At 47.4% G+C, this 15,299-nt stretch overlaps 1 protein-coding gene across 1 annotated transcript in view; it reads right to left on the bottom strand.

Annotated features, from left to right (window-relative positions):
* WDR62 (WD repeat domain 62) overlaps nucleotides 1-15,299 on the bottom strand; it is a gene marked incomplete at its 5' end in the record, with an annotated part of 54,122 nt that overhangs the window by 6,764 nt on the left and 32,059 nt on the right. Inside the window, 9 exons of the mRNA XM_063432350.1 lie at nucleotides 472-523; nucleotides 1,936-2,035; nucleotides 2,830-2,944; nucleotides 3,648-3,791; nucleotides 4,027-4,127; nucleotides 11,718-11,860; nucleotides 12,316-12,540; nucleotides 13,536-13,588; nucleotides 14,031-14,152. Of these exons, the coding sequence (XP_063288420.1) occupies nucleotides 472-523; nucleotides 1,936-2,035; nucleotides 2,830-2,944; nucleotides 3,648-3,791; nucleotides 4,027-4,127; nucleotides 11,718-11,860; nucleotides 12,316-12,540; nucleotides 13,536-13,588; nucleotides 14,031-14,152 (1,055 nt within the window). The remainder of the gene's footprint in view (nucleotides 1-471; nucleotides 524-1,935; nucleotides 2,036-2,829; nucleotides 2,945-3,647; nucleotides 3,792-4,026; nucleotides 4,128-11,717; nucleotides 11,861-12,315; nucleotides 12,541-13,535; nucleotides 13,589-14,030; nucleotides 14,153-15,299) is intronic.

The following is a 15,299-nucleotide window of genomic DNA, read 5'->3' as shown; positions in this document are numbered from 1 at the left end:
ACTGTATTAGAAATTCTATCTGGATTACGTTTGGTTACCATTTTAATGCAGTTAAACTGATGATCTCTAATTAAATAGTAAATTATCACAAAGTCTACATCATATTCGGCATCTCAGTAAGGGTTGTGTTAAGGTTCATCCCTTGGTATTGATCTTTTTGAAGTAGATTTCGGTATTTGTAAATTTGTGTCCAAATGTCCGATTTTCGTATGTCATAACACTATTGTCCATGAAAATCATTAGAATTTAGGATAAGTTTGGATTTTATAATATCGAGTCCTTTTCACCTACACTGCACATAATTGTTAAAAAAAAACCCCACAATAATGCATTTATTGTAACATTTCTACGAAAAAGCATGATTGTTTTTTTACCAATCAATAATCAATATCATGAAAGACCTTTGTGCCGAATACAAGAGATTTTTGTTTCTCAAAGTCTACAATTATCAACACACAGATAAAGAGCTACCTGTAGACTTCCTCTTCTCCAGTCCGTCCGAGAACCTGTTATCTGTACGTTTCTTCAATGGGAAAAAAGAGAGGAACAAATACATACTTATTCATTGGGGGCAATAAACATCCAATTACTAAACTGGAATACATACTATTTAATGAACATTTTACTTTCAAAGTTTTTTTTTTTTTAGTTCTTAAAGGACAACTGCCAAATGTCCCCCCCCCCCCCTTTTTTTTTTTTTTAAACGTTTTTTACTGTAGCGGAGCTCCCTGTACCCAGGTTGGGTATCTCCACCATGGATCGCTTCCTAGCTGGAACTGTGACTGGGAGATAATGGATTTAAAGACCGGTAAGTTATTTATCTCTCAGGAACAGAGAGCCAAACAGAAAAACATAAGAGTACCCCAAAAAAATACAATAACCCCACATGTCCTACATTCCCAAACAGCCCTGAACAGAGTGCCCAAGTTGTCCAAATCCATGTAGTGTAGGGGCAAAGTTCTGACCAGCCGCACCTGTGGTCCTAGCCCAAAATAGTTCCAGAGCGTTTGGTGCTTTTGCCGGTCAACTTCCGGGAGTTCCTGCAGCCCCAATATGGGGTGCTAACTCTGGATCTCAGGGAGTGTTTGTTCCCCTTAGTCTCAGACACCATCCCTCCAAAAAGCATCTCCTGGCGGGTCGCAAAGTGTGACTGCAAGGTCACCTAGCTGAAAACCGTTCCATAAAATCTGTGGCTAAGTACCGCTGAGGTGACCGTGAATCATAAAGTCCTCATGCCCAAATTAGTTCCATAGCGGTTGCGGCTAAGTAAAGCCGAGGAACATTGTGGATTTGTTCAAGCGAATGGACGCCAGGAAGCTAGCGTTTGTGAGAAGGGAAAGTGCCGAACCAAGGGCACCGAGGAAAAGCTGTTAATGGCGGCTGGGCAACTCCCGAACAGGGTCTCAGACCTGTACCATAGTTGGTGGGCAGGAGGCCAGCTTCCACACTCCTCCAGCAGTGCGTGGCAAACGTTTGTTACATGTAATGGAGGTGAAGTGGCATATATTCATATTTTCGAGAAAATATCTTTTTACCTGCCTGAGCGGCCATGTTGGGTCAGACGCTACTGTTATCTGACCAATTGCTGCTCAACCTAACTTGCTGCAGCTGTGATTCTCCGTGTGAACAGGTAGCAGCAAATTTGGTCGAGCAGCAGTTGGTCAGATAACAGTAGAGTCTGATCCAACATCAGCCAGATAAAAAGTGACATTTACAAACATTTTTAAAAACTTTATCAAGTTTCAGGTAATTTAAAAATTAGCAAAATAATCTTGACAGTTGCTCTTTAATAAATAGAAATGACGATGTTCAACAACGAGACTGTGAGCAAGAGAGTGTTATAAATTAGAGTATCTTTAGTATTTAGCGAGTACAGACATAACTCGACAGCGTGTATGCTCACAATCACTAGATCAAAAATCAGACATCTCATACCTCACTAGACTTTTTGTTCGGACATTCCCTTTCTGTGTCCACTGGAGCATTTGTAGTAGATATTGTTGGTTGTTCAATATGAAGATGGTTGTCTGCATGTCTGATTATTAAAAGAAGTATTAGCCAATTAGATTTTAATAAACAATGTGTTCCATGGGTCTGGTATTAACAGACTGACATATTCTGACAATGGTTATTTTGGCCATGGCAAATCTGATGAGTTTCTGGTGGCCGTTGACTGAATACTTATTGAATGTGACGTAGATAAGCCCCGAGTGGGTATAATGGAGTGAAGATGATAAAAACAATTCAAAAGGAAACGGAGAAATGGTCTATGTACTAAACGCTCGAAAACAGTTAATGAGGTGACCATTTTGGAGCTATACCTGGCTGTAATCAGCAATAGAATAAAAGGTGATCACACTGTCAATTATCAGTTCCCTAGTTGTGGAAAACAAGTAATTTGGTTGAGGTTAAACATCTAGTGGAACCGGTTGTGAAAACTGGAAATTCTAGACATCTGATCACTGCAGCCTAATAGAGGGGTATAATACAATTCTGTTGTACTCAAAGGATGAATCCAAAACGGTTTTACAAACAGAGACCCTTATTCCCTTTATAGATATGTTTATAAACAGTTATATACACAAAGGGAGGAAATCAGCACACGTCGAACAAGAACGGCAGCAACTCTATCAACATTACATAAAAACTCCTGAGGGTTCTTTAACTTGTTAAAACATTCAGGACATAAACATCTTGGTTACCTCCAGCAGTCTCTGTCCAGCTGTTCAGAATGATAAAAGTTTTTAATATCTCATTTCCATAAATATTTCTAGCTGCTACCGGTTTACCCACAGACACAGACCTGTCCTGTTTAGAAAGAGACATTACCTCCTCTTCTGATAATGAGATAGAAACTGGGACGTAATACTCAGACGATGGTTCACAAACAAGTCGCTGTCATCATCATCTGGCTTCAGGTCCGTTAAGGAGTTATCAAATCTCTCTGTAGTTACATAATGACACAAAGTAAAGGTTAGGTTTGCTTTTGGGAAGGAAACAGAACTGTTACTAAGATAACTACAATGAAATCATGCAATCACTGAAGCCTTCCAAATATTTCCAAACACCTGCTCCACTTGTTTCTCCTCCATAGCTGCCCATGAAAGGAAACTGGACTTGGAGAGGAGAGACCCAGTGAGCAGTGACCTCTTTATTGAACTCAACATTACTTCTCCAATAACGTAATAAACAGTATATACAGGATTACATGTACACCATAGTGCAGCAAAATTAACCCGTGTAACTGCTGAAAAACAACGACAAGGATGTAGAATGTCCCCTAAAATGGAAGCGTTGTAAACCAGAACAAAATTCCCTAGGGCTGCTGTGAGAGGCAGTAACGTATTCTAAATATACGTTTCCTTCTTTTTAAGGTGATTTTCCTTTAAACAGTGCATCAGTTAGCAGTGAGTGTGGACAATTGAACTGCAACATGTAATCTATCAACGCGCCATTCAATGACCAAATGCGTATAAAGTGAATCCCACTAAAATATAATAAAATAAACTTTTTTGTTAAGCCCCAGTTTTGGCAGGTTGGCATCTCTAGTCTACAGTTGTAGAGCCATGATTTATTTGAAGCATGGTGCTGGCCTACATATAACTATCACAGACATTGCAGTAGAGAGCAGACTGATATATGGTCACCTTCTCCGTACGTGTCATTCAGCGTTTCAAAATGATCCAGTAAGAACTGCTCTTGGTTTGGTGAAGGAGGATGAAAGCTTTCCTGTACGTCATTATCTTCCAAATCCATCTCAGAGCAGCTATCTGACATCAACGAATCGCCATCTTCCAAAGCAACAGGGAATTAAAAGCCAAAGGAAAGTCAACTAATCTGATTTGAATTCTATGGCACTTTAGGTAAAACATATACAGACAGGGGACAGAAATATTTAAAAAGACTGTTGGACTCTATGTAGCAAAAAGACAAGCCGACCCAAACCGACCAATACGCTACATTCAGAAGGAGATCACACACATCCATCTTGGGTAGAAATAACGGCTACATGTTGTGAAGAATCACCTCTATCGTGGAGAGTGCTTGAGAAGAATTCGTTCATACTTGTGCCATCGCCAACGTCAAATGTTTCAGATAATGTGTGATGTTCTTCCACTGCAAAGTCACTGAATGGCAACAAGAAAACTGTTATAAAAAAAATGGCGATTCAAGAACAAAGTTTGCTACTAATACTGTCTGAGCGCAACATCTGATACAACCGTTTACATTCAACTCCAAAATGTAGCACTTGTGTATTGAAAAGAGGAGTAATTTACCAACGATGGATCTACAAAGTTTTGACCCTACATTAGCCTTTATCAAGCCTTCACAAGGTTGTAATTCGCATAACTAAACACTTCTATTAAGCAGGGTATTCACTATAGCATAACCTCTCCAGTCTCCCTATTTAGGAAGGTCAGTTCATGATGGCCCTCTTCTCTAGGAGCTCCATACTGTTGGTGTGTCTGAGTGTATAACAGAGCTCCACAGCAATAATACTCCCAGTAATGTGTCTGAGTGTATAAGAGTTTCACAGCAATAATACTCCCAGTAATGTGTCTGTGTATAACAGCTCCAGGGGGGCGTGGCCTGAGCTGAGACCGAGATGGCCGCATAAACTGTGAGCTCCGCTCCGCCGGCACCTAAAACGGCCCCGACACAGCGATCATAGGCACTAATGGGACGCCACCGACGCACTGATACCCCCCAAACCCCGAGGGGCTCCCAAGCGGGTCACCCACACGGCCCGATGGTCAGGTTCCTCCAGCCTACAGCCGACAACAGCGGGGAGGCAGGCGGATCCAACATGGCGCCGACGGCCTCATCTCCGTGGGAGCCGCATGGTGCAGCGTTGGAGAGGATTGGGGATGAACTCCGCTCTCTAGCCACTGCTATGGCCACCAAGGCAGACCTTCTGGTCCTCACCACCACCATACAAGATGCTCTGAGGGCAGAAATGGCGGGCATCCGCACAGAGGTTGCGGCCCAGGCAGGCCGAATACGGGAAGTGGAACGCACGCAGGAGGCGCATGCCGTGAGGCATACAGCGACGGACACGGCTTTAACACGCCAAGGTGAGCTACTACTTACCATGAGACGGACAGTAGAGGACCTAGATAATCGGGGGCGCAGGTGTAACATCAGGGTCCGCGAGATCCCTGAACCAGACAGGGGAGAAGAAAATATGGATGAAAATCTCACAGGCCTATTTCGGCTGATACTGGGAGAAGACGCACCACGCACCATTAAGTTTGACAGAGCCCATAGAGCCCTGCGCCCCCGGCTGCCGGAGGACGGTCCCCGAGACCGGATATGCTGCTTACACTCTTTCAAAGAGAAGGACGCCATCATGAAGGCCTCTCGTTCCCAACAGACCTGGAAATATGGGGGAGCATCGATTTCCCTATACAATGACCTCTCACCAATTACACTGGAGGCTCGAAGAGCGCTAAAGCCCTTAACCGCGGCCTTACAAGAGAGGAAAATACCCTACCGCTGGGGCTTCCCCTTTGCCCTCCTTGCCCGCCACCAAAATGGCTGGGCATCGGTTCGATGGCCAGAGGAGATACCGAGATTTTTGGAGGAAATGGGCCTACCCTCGATACCCATACCAGATTGGGTACTGGATCCACTGGGGGGCAGACCCCGACCACAGCGAGCACCTAGGAGACGGGGGGAGGACCACCCTCGAGGACCGGCCCCCCGCAGGCGTAATGCCCTGGAGGCGCCGGAACATTAAGCAGCCCTTTCATGAGGTCTCTCACCCCTAGGCTCTCACATTCCAGCCCAACACTCCTAATACTTTAAACATCGGGGACCCCTCTGCCTGCCTCCGGGGATACGCTTTGGAGCTCGCCTCTATTTTTGCCCCGAGGTGCACTCCCTACACTACCCCAGGAAAACGGACCTACACTGCTCGGAACCCTCTGTTCCTCATGGGATTCGGGCGGTGGTGATGGGTACAGCCCCTGCCACTTGACGCGCTCCAGTTCCTCTGGAATTACACCTATTGACAGGAGATCCGACGCGGACACTGGACTCACCCCACTGGATCTTCGTTTGTTGGGAGGGGGACCGGCTGGGGAGGGGAAAGGGAGAAATACCAAGCACAGCGGCATGATTATCTGGGGCTTCCTGACATGGGTCTCTTACTCGCTGTGACAAGGGACACCTCTGCTTGGGTAGAATGGTAGTCTGGAAGAACTCCATAACAGACCCCCGGAAGAGGCTCGTTGTGTACCCATTGAACGGTTCCCGGATGCCGAGCACACATTACTGGTCGTACCACATATGTCTTATACCATGATAATGTTTAATGCACACTTGTTACCTTGCCTATGCCAAACACCCCGCTAATAGGGTATATACCCTCCCTGATAGCTAGTCTGCCTCCACGGCACCTGTAAGCATAACATGTCCTAGCGTACATGACTGCACACTATACTACTCAACCCTTCCACACGGGAGGCGACAAGACAAGGGAGGGGCAAGCGAGAGGGACGGGAGGCTAGCGCCCCTACACTAATATGCGCCTCTGATACCCTGTGACGGGCTCCCGGGAGGTGGGCGGAGGACGACCTGATAGGGAAACGACCGTCGAATGGCCTTCATAGATGTGCTTTTGACTGACAGGCCCACATGACACGACGCGACAGGGTAGGAGAGGACTTCATGAGGGCACGAAGACTGACGGATAGGGGGGGAAACCCCTCGGGGGAAGGGAGGAGACAAGGGAGGTGAGGGCAGTGGTGTAGAGAGGAACACATGCAACCAACCTCACCAAGAGGAACTCCCCCTTAGAGGTTATTGTTATCATATGTCCTAAATGTTACAATGTTGATATGCATATATGTTGTTCCATATTTATCCTACAAGGTGACGTCCCCATGGGGTTGTGGGGCTGACGGGGCGGGAACAGTGGTTACCACTTAGACACCACATTTATCTGACGTACCCTTCCCGGTCTGGGAGGGAGCTACGGACCCCAACTTAGGGTCGTGCATTTCTCCCTGACGGCGGAGCGCCCGGGGGTGCACGTCTCGGTCTGTTTGCCGAGGTGGTTTTAGGGAGGTTCCGAGGTGACCTTTCTTTTCTCATCTACTTTACGGGAGGCACCTCTACTTGGGGATTTGGCTCTATCCCCATTTTATTGCATCATACTTTTTCTTCCCTCCCCCTCTGTGTCCTTTACTCTCCTGGCGACCCCCTCCTTTACTTTAGCGCCAACTCTGCATTCACGGCATACCACCTGCATTGAAAGTTGACGACACACCTGGATCTGACGTGAGTTTGGACCTCACAACTCGACACGACATACAGACCTAGGGGGAAGAGGGGAGAAGACTTCCTAACATACCCTTACTATCACAGCAGTGACCCCTTATCTCGCCTGAGTTTGCACCTCCCGGTCCTCTGGTCCCGTCGCGTCGCCAGACGCCGGCGCCTGGGGGTGGGAGCAGGGGGACTCCTTCAGTGGAACGGGTTGGAGGTCTCCGCGTGCCTGGAGACACCTGCCGCGATGGCCATGTCTTATCAATCTACCCCTCTGCACGTTTTAAGTCTTAACTGCCGGGGCCTGAACGTCCCGGAGCGTCGCACACAACTGCTACGCGACCTACGGAAAGCTCATGTTTTGGTAGCTATGCTCCAGGAAACTCACTTCCTGGAAGGCTCGCGCCGAGGTTGCGGAACCAATATTACCCGCGCAACTCCTTCAGCAATCATCCCACGTGACGCAAGGCGGGAGTGGCCATCATTTTAGCTGCCGAACTGGACTTCAAGGAACTGGACACGATGTCGGACGCGCAGGGGAGATTTCTTTTCCTGAAAGGCACCATTGCCGACAAACTCTACACACTGGTGTCAATTTATGTACCGAACACGAACCAGGCGCGATTCCTACAGGGAACGCTGAACAGACTACGGGGATTCTCGGAGGGGGCGCTCATAGTGGGGGGCGACTTTAACTCCCCACTGGACCCTCGGCTAGATGCGTCAACTGGGCATAGCTGCTTACCACATTCGAGTATCCAGTCAATACGTAAATCAATGACTGAACTGGGGCTTGTCGACTGCTGGAGAGCACTACATCCGGAAGTCAGACTATACCCACTTCTCAGCTCTCCACGGTCGTTACTCACGTATCGATTACATACTGCTCCAACAAGAAGGTCTGCCACGCCTCCGTTCAGCTACCATAGGACCCGCGACCTGGTCGGATCACGGCCCGGTGATGGTGGAACTAGAATCCCCACTGTTTAAGCCAGCACGCTGGACATGGCGCATGAACGAATCCCTGCTCCGAGACCCTGAGGTGGTTGAGGAAATCACACGGGCATTAGACAACTATTTTAAGGAGAACGACGTGGGAGATACATCACCAATCACGATCTGGGAAGCGCACAACAGCATCCTCCGAGGCGCGCTCATCAGAATAGCTTCCCGCAAAAGGAAAGTGGTCATGCAGGAGATGGCAGAACTATACGGGACCATCTCGACTTTGGAACTCCTACACAAACAGACGCAACAGGCAACCACCCACGAGGAGTTGACGGACGCGAGACGCAAGTGGAGGGACCTCATCATGCGCAGGTATCATCGCTCCCTACAGTATTCCAAAAATTTCTTCTACCTTCACGCTAATAAAGGAGGTAAATACCTGGCTCGTCTCCTGAAAGGGGAAACTCCACGAACAAGAGTGCACAAAATACGCCTACCTGGAGGGACAACGTCGTCGTTCCCGGAAGAAATTGCAAACGAATTCCAACGTTATTATGATCGGCTATTCAACCTCACTACAACGACGGAGACGACATCAGGACTAGACATCACTGAGCTTACTGGGACTTTCCTATAGGATAATGTACGCAAGCAGATCAACTCGGACACGACGACCCTGCTAGATGAACCAATCAGCGTTGAGGAAGTAGCGGCGGCCCTGAAGAACACTAAGAGAGGGAAGGCGCTGGGCCCGGACGGGTTCCCAGCGGGATATTACAAAGACTTTTCCGCAACCCTCCTACCTTGGCTGACGAAAGCCGTTAATGCCATCACGGAGGGGAAACGCTTTGGCGCGGAGTCACTGGCAGCCACAATCACGGTTTTACTGCTGCAGTTATCGGCCTATCTCCTTACTAAATGTGGACACATAGCTTTTAACTAAAGTGTTGGCCACCAGAATACAGCGAGTGCTACCGAGTATCATTCATGCAGATCAGACAGGGTTTATCCCTGGAAGAGAGGAGAGAGACAGCACCTTACGCCTGTTCTCAATACAAGATCGAGCACGGAAAGCAAAAGATCGCCTTCTCAGCCTCTCCACGGATGCCAAAAAGGCTTTTGATCGGGTCAACTGGTCTTATATGATGACTACACTAAACACCATGGGACTGGGACAGAAGATGATGTCGTGGATATCCGCTGTGTATGACAAGCCTCGGGCATCGGTCCGGGTCAATGGCGCGCTGATCGACAGCTTTGAGATTAATAACGGGACGAGGCAGGGATGCCCTCTGTCCCCTCTTCTGTTTGCAATGACCTTGGAGCATTTGCTACAGGCGGTGAGACACAATCCTGACATTCATGGCTACACATGGAAGGGCTCGGAACATAAGGTGGCCGCTTATGCAGATGACCTCCTCTTCTTCATCACTAGCCCCCGAATTACAAAACCTTGCCTACTCGCGAAACTGGAACACTATGGTAAGTTGTCAGGATTCAAACTCAACCTGTCAAAGTGTGAGGTGCTGAATGTGACCTTCCCATCGAATGAATACACTGAACTGAGCACTATTTTCCCGTTTCAATGGCGTGAAGAACGGATGAAATACTTGGGTATATGGATAACCACCGACCCCCAGGATATCTACCGACACAACTTTGCTTACTTGCTACGGACAATTACATCAGATTTAGAAAGATGGGCATACCCGCACGTCACATGGCATGGGCGTATAGCAGTTCTCAAAATTAATGTGTTACCAAGAATTCTATACTTGTTTCAAACCATTCCACTGGCACTACAAAGAACCTTCTTCTCGACCCTGAAAACTGCGATTATAAGCTATGTCTGGAGAGGGGAGAGATCCCGACTGCGACATGAGACGATGTGCTTACCCAGGTTCAGAGGAGGCCTAGCACTCCCTGACTTCAAAAAATATCACCAAGCTGCCACTATGCAACACATTCTGGAGTGGCACGCAGCCCCCCCCCCCCCCCCACTGGCAGCCAGAACAGCCCACGCCCCCCCCCCCCCCACTGGCAGCCAGAACAGCCCACGCCCCCCCCCCCCACTGGCAGCCAGAACAGCCCACGCCCCCCCCCCCCACTGGCAGCCAGAACAGCCCACGCCCCCCCCCCCACTGGCAGCCAGAACAGCCCACGCCCCCCCCCCCCACTGGCAGCCAGAACAGCCCCCCCCCCACTGGCAGCCAGAACAGCCCCCCCCCCACTGGCAGCCAGAACAGCCCCCCCCCCACTGGCAGCCAGAACAGCCCCCCCCCCCCCACTGGCAGCCAGAACAGCCCCCCCCCCCCACTGGCAGCCAGAACAGCCCCCCCCCCCCACTGGCAGCCAGAACAGCCCCCCCCCCCCACTGGCAGCCAGAACAGCCCCCCCCCCCCACTGGCAGCCAGAACAGCCCCCCCCCCCCACTGGCAGCCAGAACAGCCCCCCCCCCCCCCACTGGCAGCCAGAACAGCCCCCCCCCCCCCCCACTGGCAGCCAGAACAGCCCCCCCCCCCACTGGCAGCCAGAACAGGCCCCCCCCCCCACTGGCAGCCAGAACAGGCCCCCCCCCCCCACTGGCAGCCAGAACAGCCCCCCCCCCCCCACTGGCAGCCAGAACAGCCCCCCCCCCCCACTGGCAGCCAGAACAGCCCCACGCCCCCACTGGCAGCCAGAACAGCCCCACGCCCCCACTGGCAGCCAGAACAGCCCACGCCCCCACTTGCAGCCAGAACAGCCCACGCCCCCACTTGCAGCCAGAACAGCCCCACGCCCCCACTGGCAGCCAGAACAGCCCCACGCCCCCACTGGCAGCCAGAACAGCCCGCGCCCCCACTTGCAGCCAGAACAGCCCACGCCCCCACTTGCAGCCAGAACAGCCCACGCCCCCACTTGCAGCCAGAACAGCCCACGCCCCCACTTGCAGCCAGAACAGCCCACGCCCCCACTTGCAGCCAGAACAGCCCACGCCCCCACTTGCAGCCAGAACAGCCCACGTCCCTGACCACACCCCCACCCCATAAATTAAAGTGTCCCTCTTTGTCCATTTGACATGTAGGAAGATATGTTGTAAGGAGAATTGCTATAAACTCAAACTGAATTAAAACAATTTATGTTAAAATAGCCAAATTGGAGAAATTCTCTCTAAGTGCATTCAGTTTCCAGTTTGGATATTTTGGCAATTTTAAATTGGCTTTGAATTCCTGGCAAATCTCACTTTAGTGAACAGTCCTGAGTATGTCTCTAATTCCAGGTCACCTTACGGTCAAGCAATGAAGGACTAGTTTTCTTTCCTTCAAGTAAAATTGATTTTCTGGACCAGTAAAAGTAGAGTAGATCCCTGACGGCACCTTATTGTTAAAATGGCAAGTTACCCTATTGCAAGCATTGCGGTTAGCTATTCACTAACAAGCAAGGTGTTTAGCTCAGCAAGGGCTGTAGCTCGAACAGTTGACTATCCTTGTTCTAATGAATACAATGTAAATGTTCACCTTTCTTCCTGGTGGGATAACTGCAGAGACGATGGGTAGAAGATACTTCCATTCGATTCCGCAGACTGAAAATCACCGTCTTCAGTCGTTTCAAATACAAAGGTCCCATTGGACACTTGGTGGTCACGTCCTTCGTCCAGCTGCTAAGAGTTTGAGAGTAGGAACAGGCTAAGCATTATTGACTTTTTTTTACCATGTTTAGGTTAAGTGGCAAAATGTATCTGGCAAACCTAGCTTATGTTTGAAAGCTTTAATTATCTCAAATTTGTAAAAATGTATTATTATATAAACAAAAAATATTTCCTCAGGAGAAATGAGCTAATCCGGACTGATTAAGATATGACAAATACAATGAAATGGTGAAATATCCACCTTTCTAGATATAAACAGATTAGATTGCACCTACATTTTGAAGAGAAGAGATGACTCAAGCAAACTTTCAAATAGGCATCAAACCAATGATTCATTACCTACTTCGAGAACAAGACATCCACAACATCTGACCCACCTGCATCCATGCTCTGTTGCGTGACGTTTGAGGACAGGGTTAGAGAGCACTGGTTTAACTAGAGAGTCTGAAACTTCCAGTGTAACTCACCTCCAGAAGATGCTGTAGATTTTTGGGTTCAACACCCTCCAACTCTGCTGCATGTACAGTGAAAGAGGTTTCAGTTTTTTCATGATCTGGGGTGCAAAAGCAACTCTCACTTTCGGCGTCTAAAAGTTTTCGGATAGTAACGGTGCTGTCACTCTGCGCCCAGCGCCCACGCGGTTGGTATGTATTCTGGGTATTAACCTTGAGGAGATCTGGATTGTCTCCATCCTGTCATTAAATTAAAAAAATAAATAAAATATTTGCCGAGAAATATCTGAAACTCCGACTATTCACAAAGTCAAATCTTTTGACCCACGGACATGTAACACTAGGTGCGCTGTTAGTGCTCTGAAAAAGCCAGCACGTGTCTGACAAATAATGGGTTAGTTTCTTTTACAATCAAGCTCACAGATTCTATTAAAGAGGTTTGGACCTTAAAAGGCACCATAACCACTTCATCCAATTGATGAAGTGGTTCTGGAGCTTGAAGACCCCTGGTGTAGTTCCACTGTTCAGTGTTAAATCCTTTTCAGTCTGACACCCACAGTTTGGTTTCTCTCTGTTGCTTGGGCTTCTGCAGTATTGATCGGCTAAGACTCTTATGGGTTATTGGAATGAAACCGCAGCATGACCTATACCTTCTATCTGGGGGTGGAGTTACGGGAGCCTTGGAAACTCATTCAATATCATACACATTAAAAACAGTTTAACAGTAAACAATGGAACAATGCCAGGGGTACAACACCAGAGGGATTAAGGCACCACAACCACTTCAATGAGACAAAGTGATTACAGTGCCTACAGCGTCCCTTTTTACACTTATTTTATAGGTGGATTTTTAAGGGAATTAGCCCAAAGATGAATGCAGCCAAGTCTCCTCTACATCCCATTTCATTAAATGTTTGGATAAAAATATAATGGCATGTATCATATAATCTACAAATATTTAGGCAGAACTGAAACAAGCTTATTTACTAAAATGTGAGAACTGTTGGGAATTCAAATTGAATGCAAAAAAAAAAAAAACCCAAGTGGACGTATATCTGAAGAATATTTACAGTTTGGCTTCTTTTCTTATAGTTGAAATTCACTGTAAACTCCTATCATTTCCCAGTTTAGTGAGTAGCCCTGTAAATGTGTACGTCGTATAGGATGTAATTACAGTGAGGTTCAGTGATGATCCCAATGTAAAGATAGAAGTGAATGCTTGATATTATACTAACCAGCTTTCTCACCCACAAGGGAAGTCTCCCATTAGTCTTTAGGAAGCTTGGATCTACAAAACAAAGTGAAACAATGACATTTATTGTATTCTCTGTTGCAGGTTAGTAATAGTATGGAACACCATTCAATATTATGCCCTGTTTATGCAGATGTCATTGTGCACCTCTGGTGTGCCATTCTGTATGTTCACCAAACCACAGAGCTGTAATAGGCAACCTTTGGCACACCAGATGTTATTTCATCAATAATGCTTGCAAGGCATGGGGAGAGATGCTTGTATACCCTGCAATAGAGCATTAACTGTTAACCTGTGTCACGCCATGTGATGTCCTATCAGACTCTGAGGCCACAATATTTAGAGTTTCAATGGTTTTTCATCACTGGTTACTTGCTCCAAATTCAAACGGCCTCAAAAATTCAAAAAGGATCTTTGCAGAAAATACAGGTAAAAAGTATGTGTAGTTATTTCAAACATTTTGTAATAAGGCACCCACCTGCTTCAAAGCTTTCTTTGGAAGGGGTCTGTGTTGTTGGATCTCCAATCTCACTGGTTTTATCCATAAATATATCATCTTTAGGACTACCGTCTAGAAATCGAGTAATCCAGGTGTCTCTCCTAAATATAAAAGGACATTCAAAAATGAGCTGCATATTTGTGGATAAAAACTTAAACACATTTTATTTCAAAATATTACAATATATAATGTATGAATTGGAGAATTTAAATATATATATTGTGACGAACTGAGCCTCATCATGGCAAGCCTCTAACCAAAAGACTATGGGCCCTTTAAAAAACAATGTGAACAGACTTGGTTCATGGGATTTTAGATTTGGTTCAGGAACCGAACAGCTGCACGAACCGGAGACCACCCTGGAGCTTGTTAAGCCTAATTGCTACTTTCCACCACAGTGTTCTAAGTGTACATCTGGGTGGCCGCAATTCCTATGGACTACCACGAAGTGGGGCCATCTTGGTCGCATGAAAGCAGGCAGCAGTGTTTGGGCATGAATCTCATGAAACTGAAAAACGGACACTAAAACTCCCGAACACCGCTGGACTTCCAGCATCGCCTGTGTTCGGTTCTACAACACTTAGAAAGACGCTGTTTGGTGGAAACGTTCCCACGAACAAGAGGATCAAGCTCCAGGGTAAAAAACATTGACCGTTTGGTAGTTTGTTCGTTTTTTTTTTACTACCGAACTAGACTGACCGCAAGCCCTGATTCTCTGGAACTGATTTGGGCACGGGACCATGCGGGCGGTCGGTCAAATTATGACTTCCAGGAAATTCCTGAACCCCTGAACTGATCTGGGTGATTTTTGGATATGTTGGTCACCCAGATCAGGACTATCAGGGGATATAACTTTTGTGGGATTTTGTGTGTTTTAAGGTGTTTTGGAGGTTTTGTAAAAGTGTGTGTTTTTTGTGCCTGGATATAATAGAGTTTAATACAGTATTGACTCAGTTATCTCTCAGGCATAGAGGAGGGATTGACCTATTTTGTATAGGAGTGTCCTGGACCTGAGAGCCAATGTAATTGTGTACATGTTTTTACTGTAGTCTACTCTCAGGTCCAGGAGGGAGTGTCCCTTGCATGGGGACCTGCATATAAGGCCAGTTGTGGCTACCATTAAACAGATTTGTTTTACCCTTCATGAAGTCTAGGCTCATGTTTGGGGGATTGGAGAGCTATATTCACTCTGGGGATTGCTATAATCACTATTGTAAGAGCAGCTTGCTTTGCTCTCTGGACTAGGAG

This window comes from Pelobates fuscus, chromosome 9, assembly GCF_036172605.1.
Source record: "Pelobates fuscus isolate aPelFus1 chromosome 9, aPelFus1.pri, whole genome shotgun sequence".
NCBI classification, from domain to species: Eukaryota; Metazoa; Chordata; class Amphibia; order Anura; family Pelobatidae; genus Pelobates; species Pelobates fuscus.
This window is presented reverse-complemented; position numbering and strand designations above follow the sequence as displayed.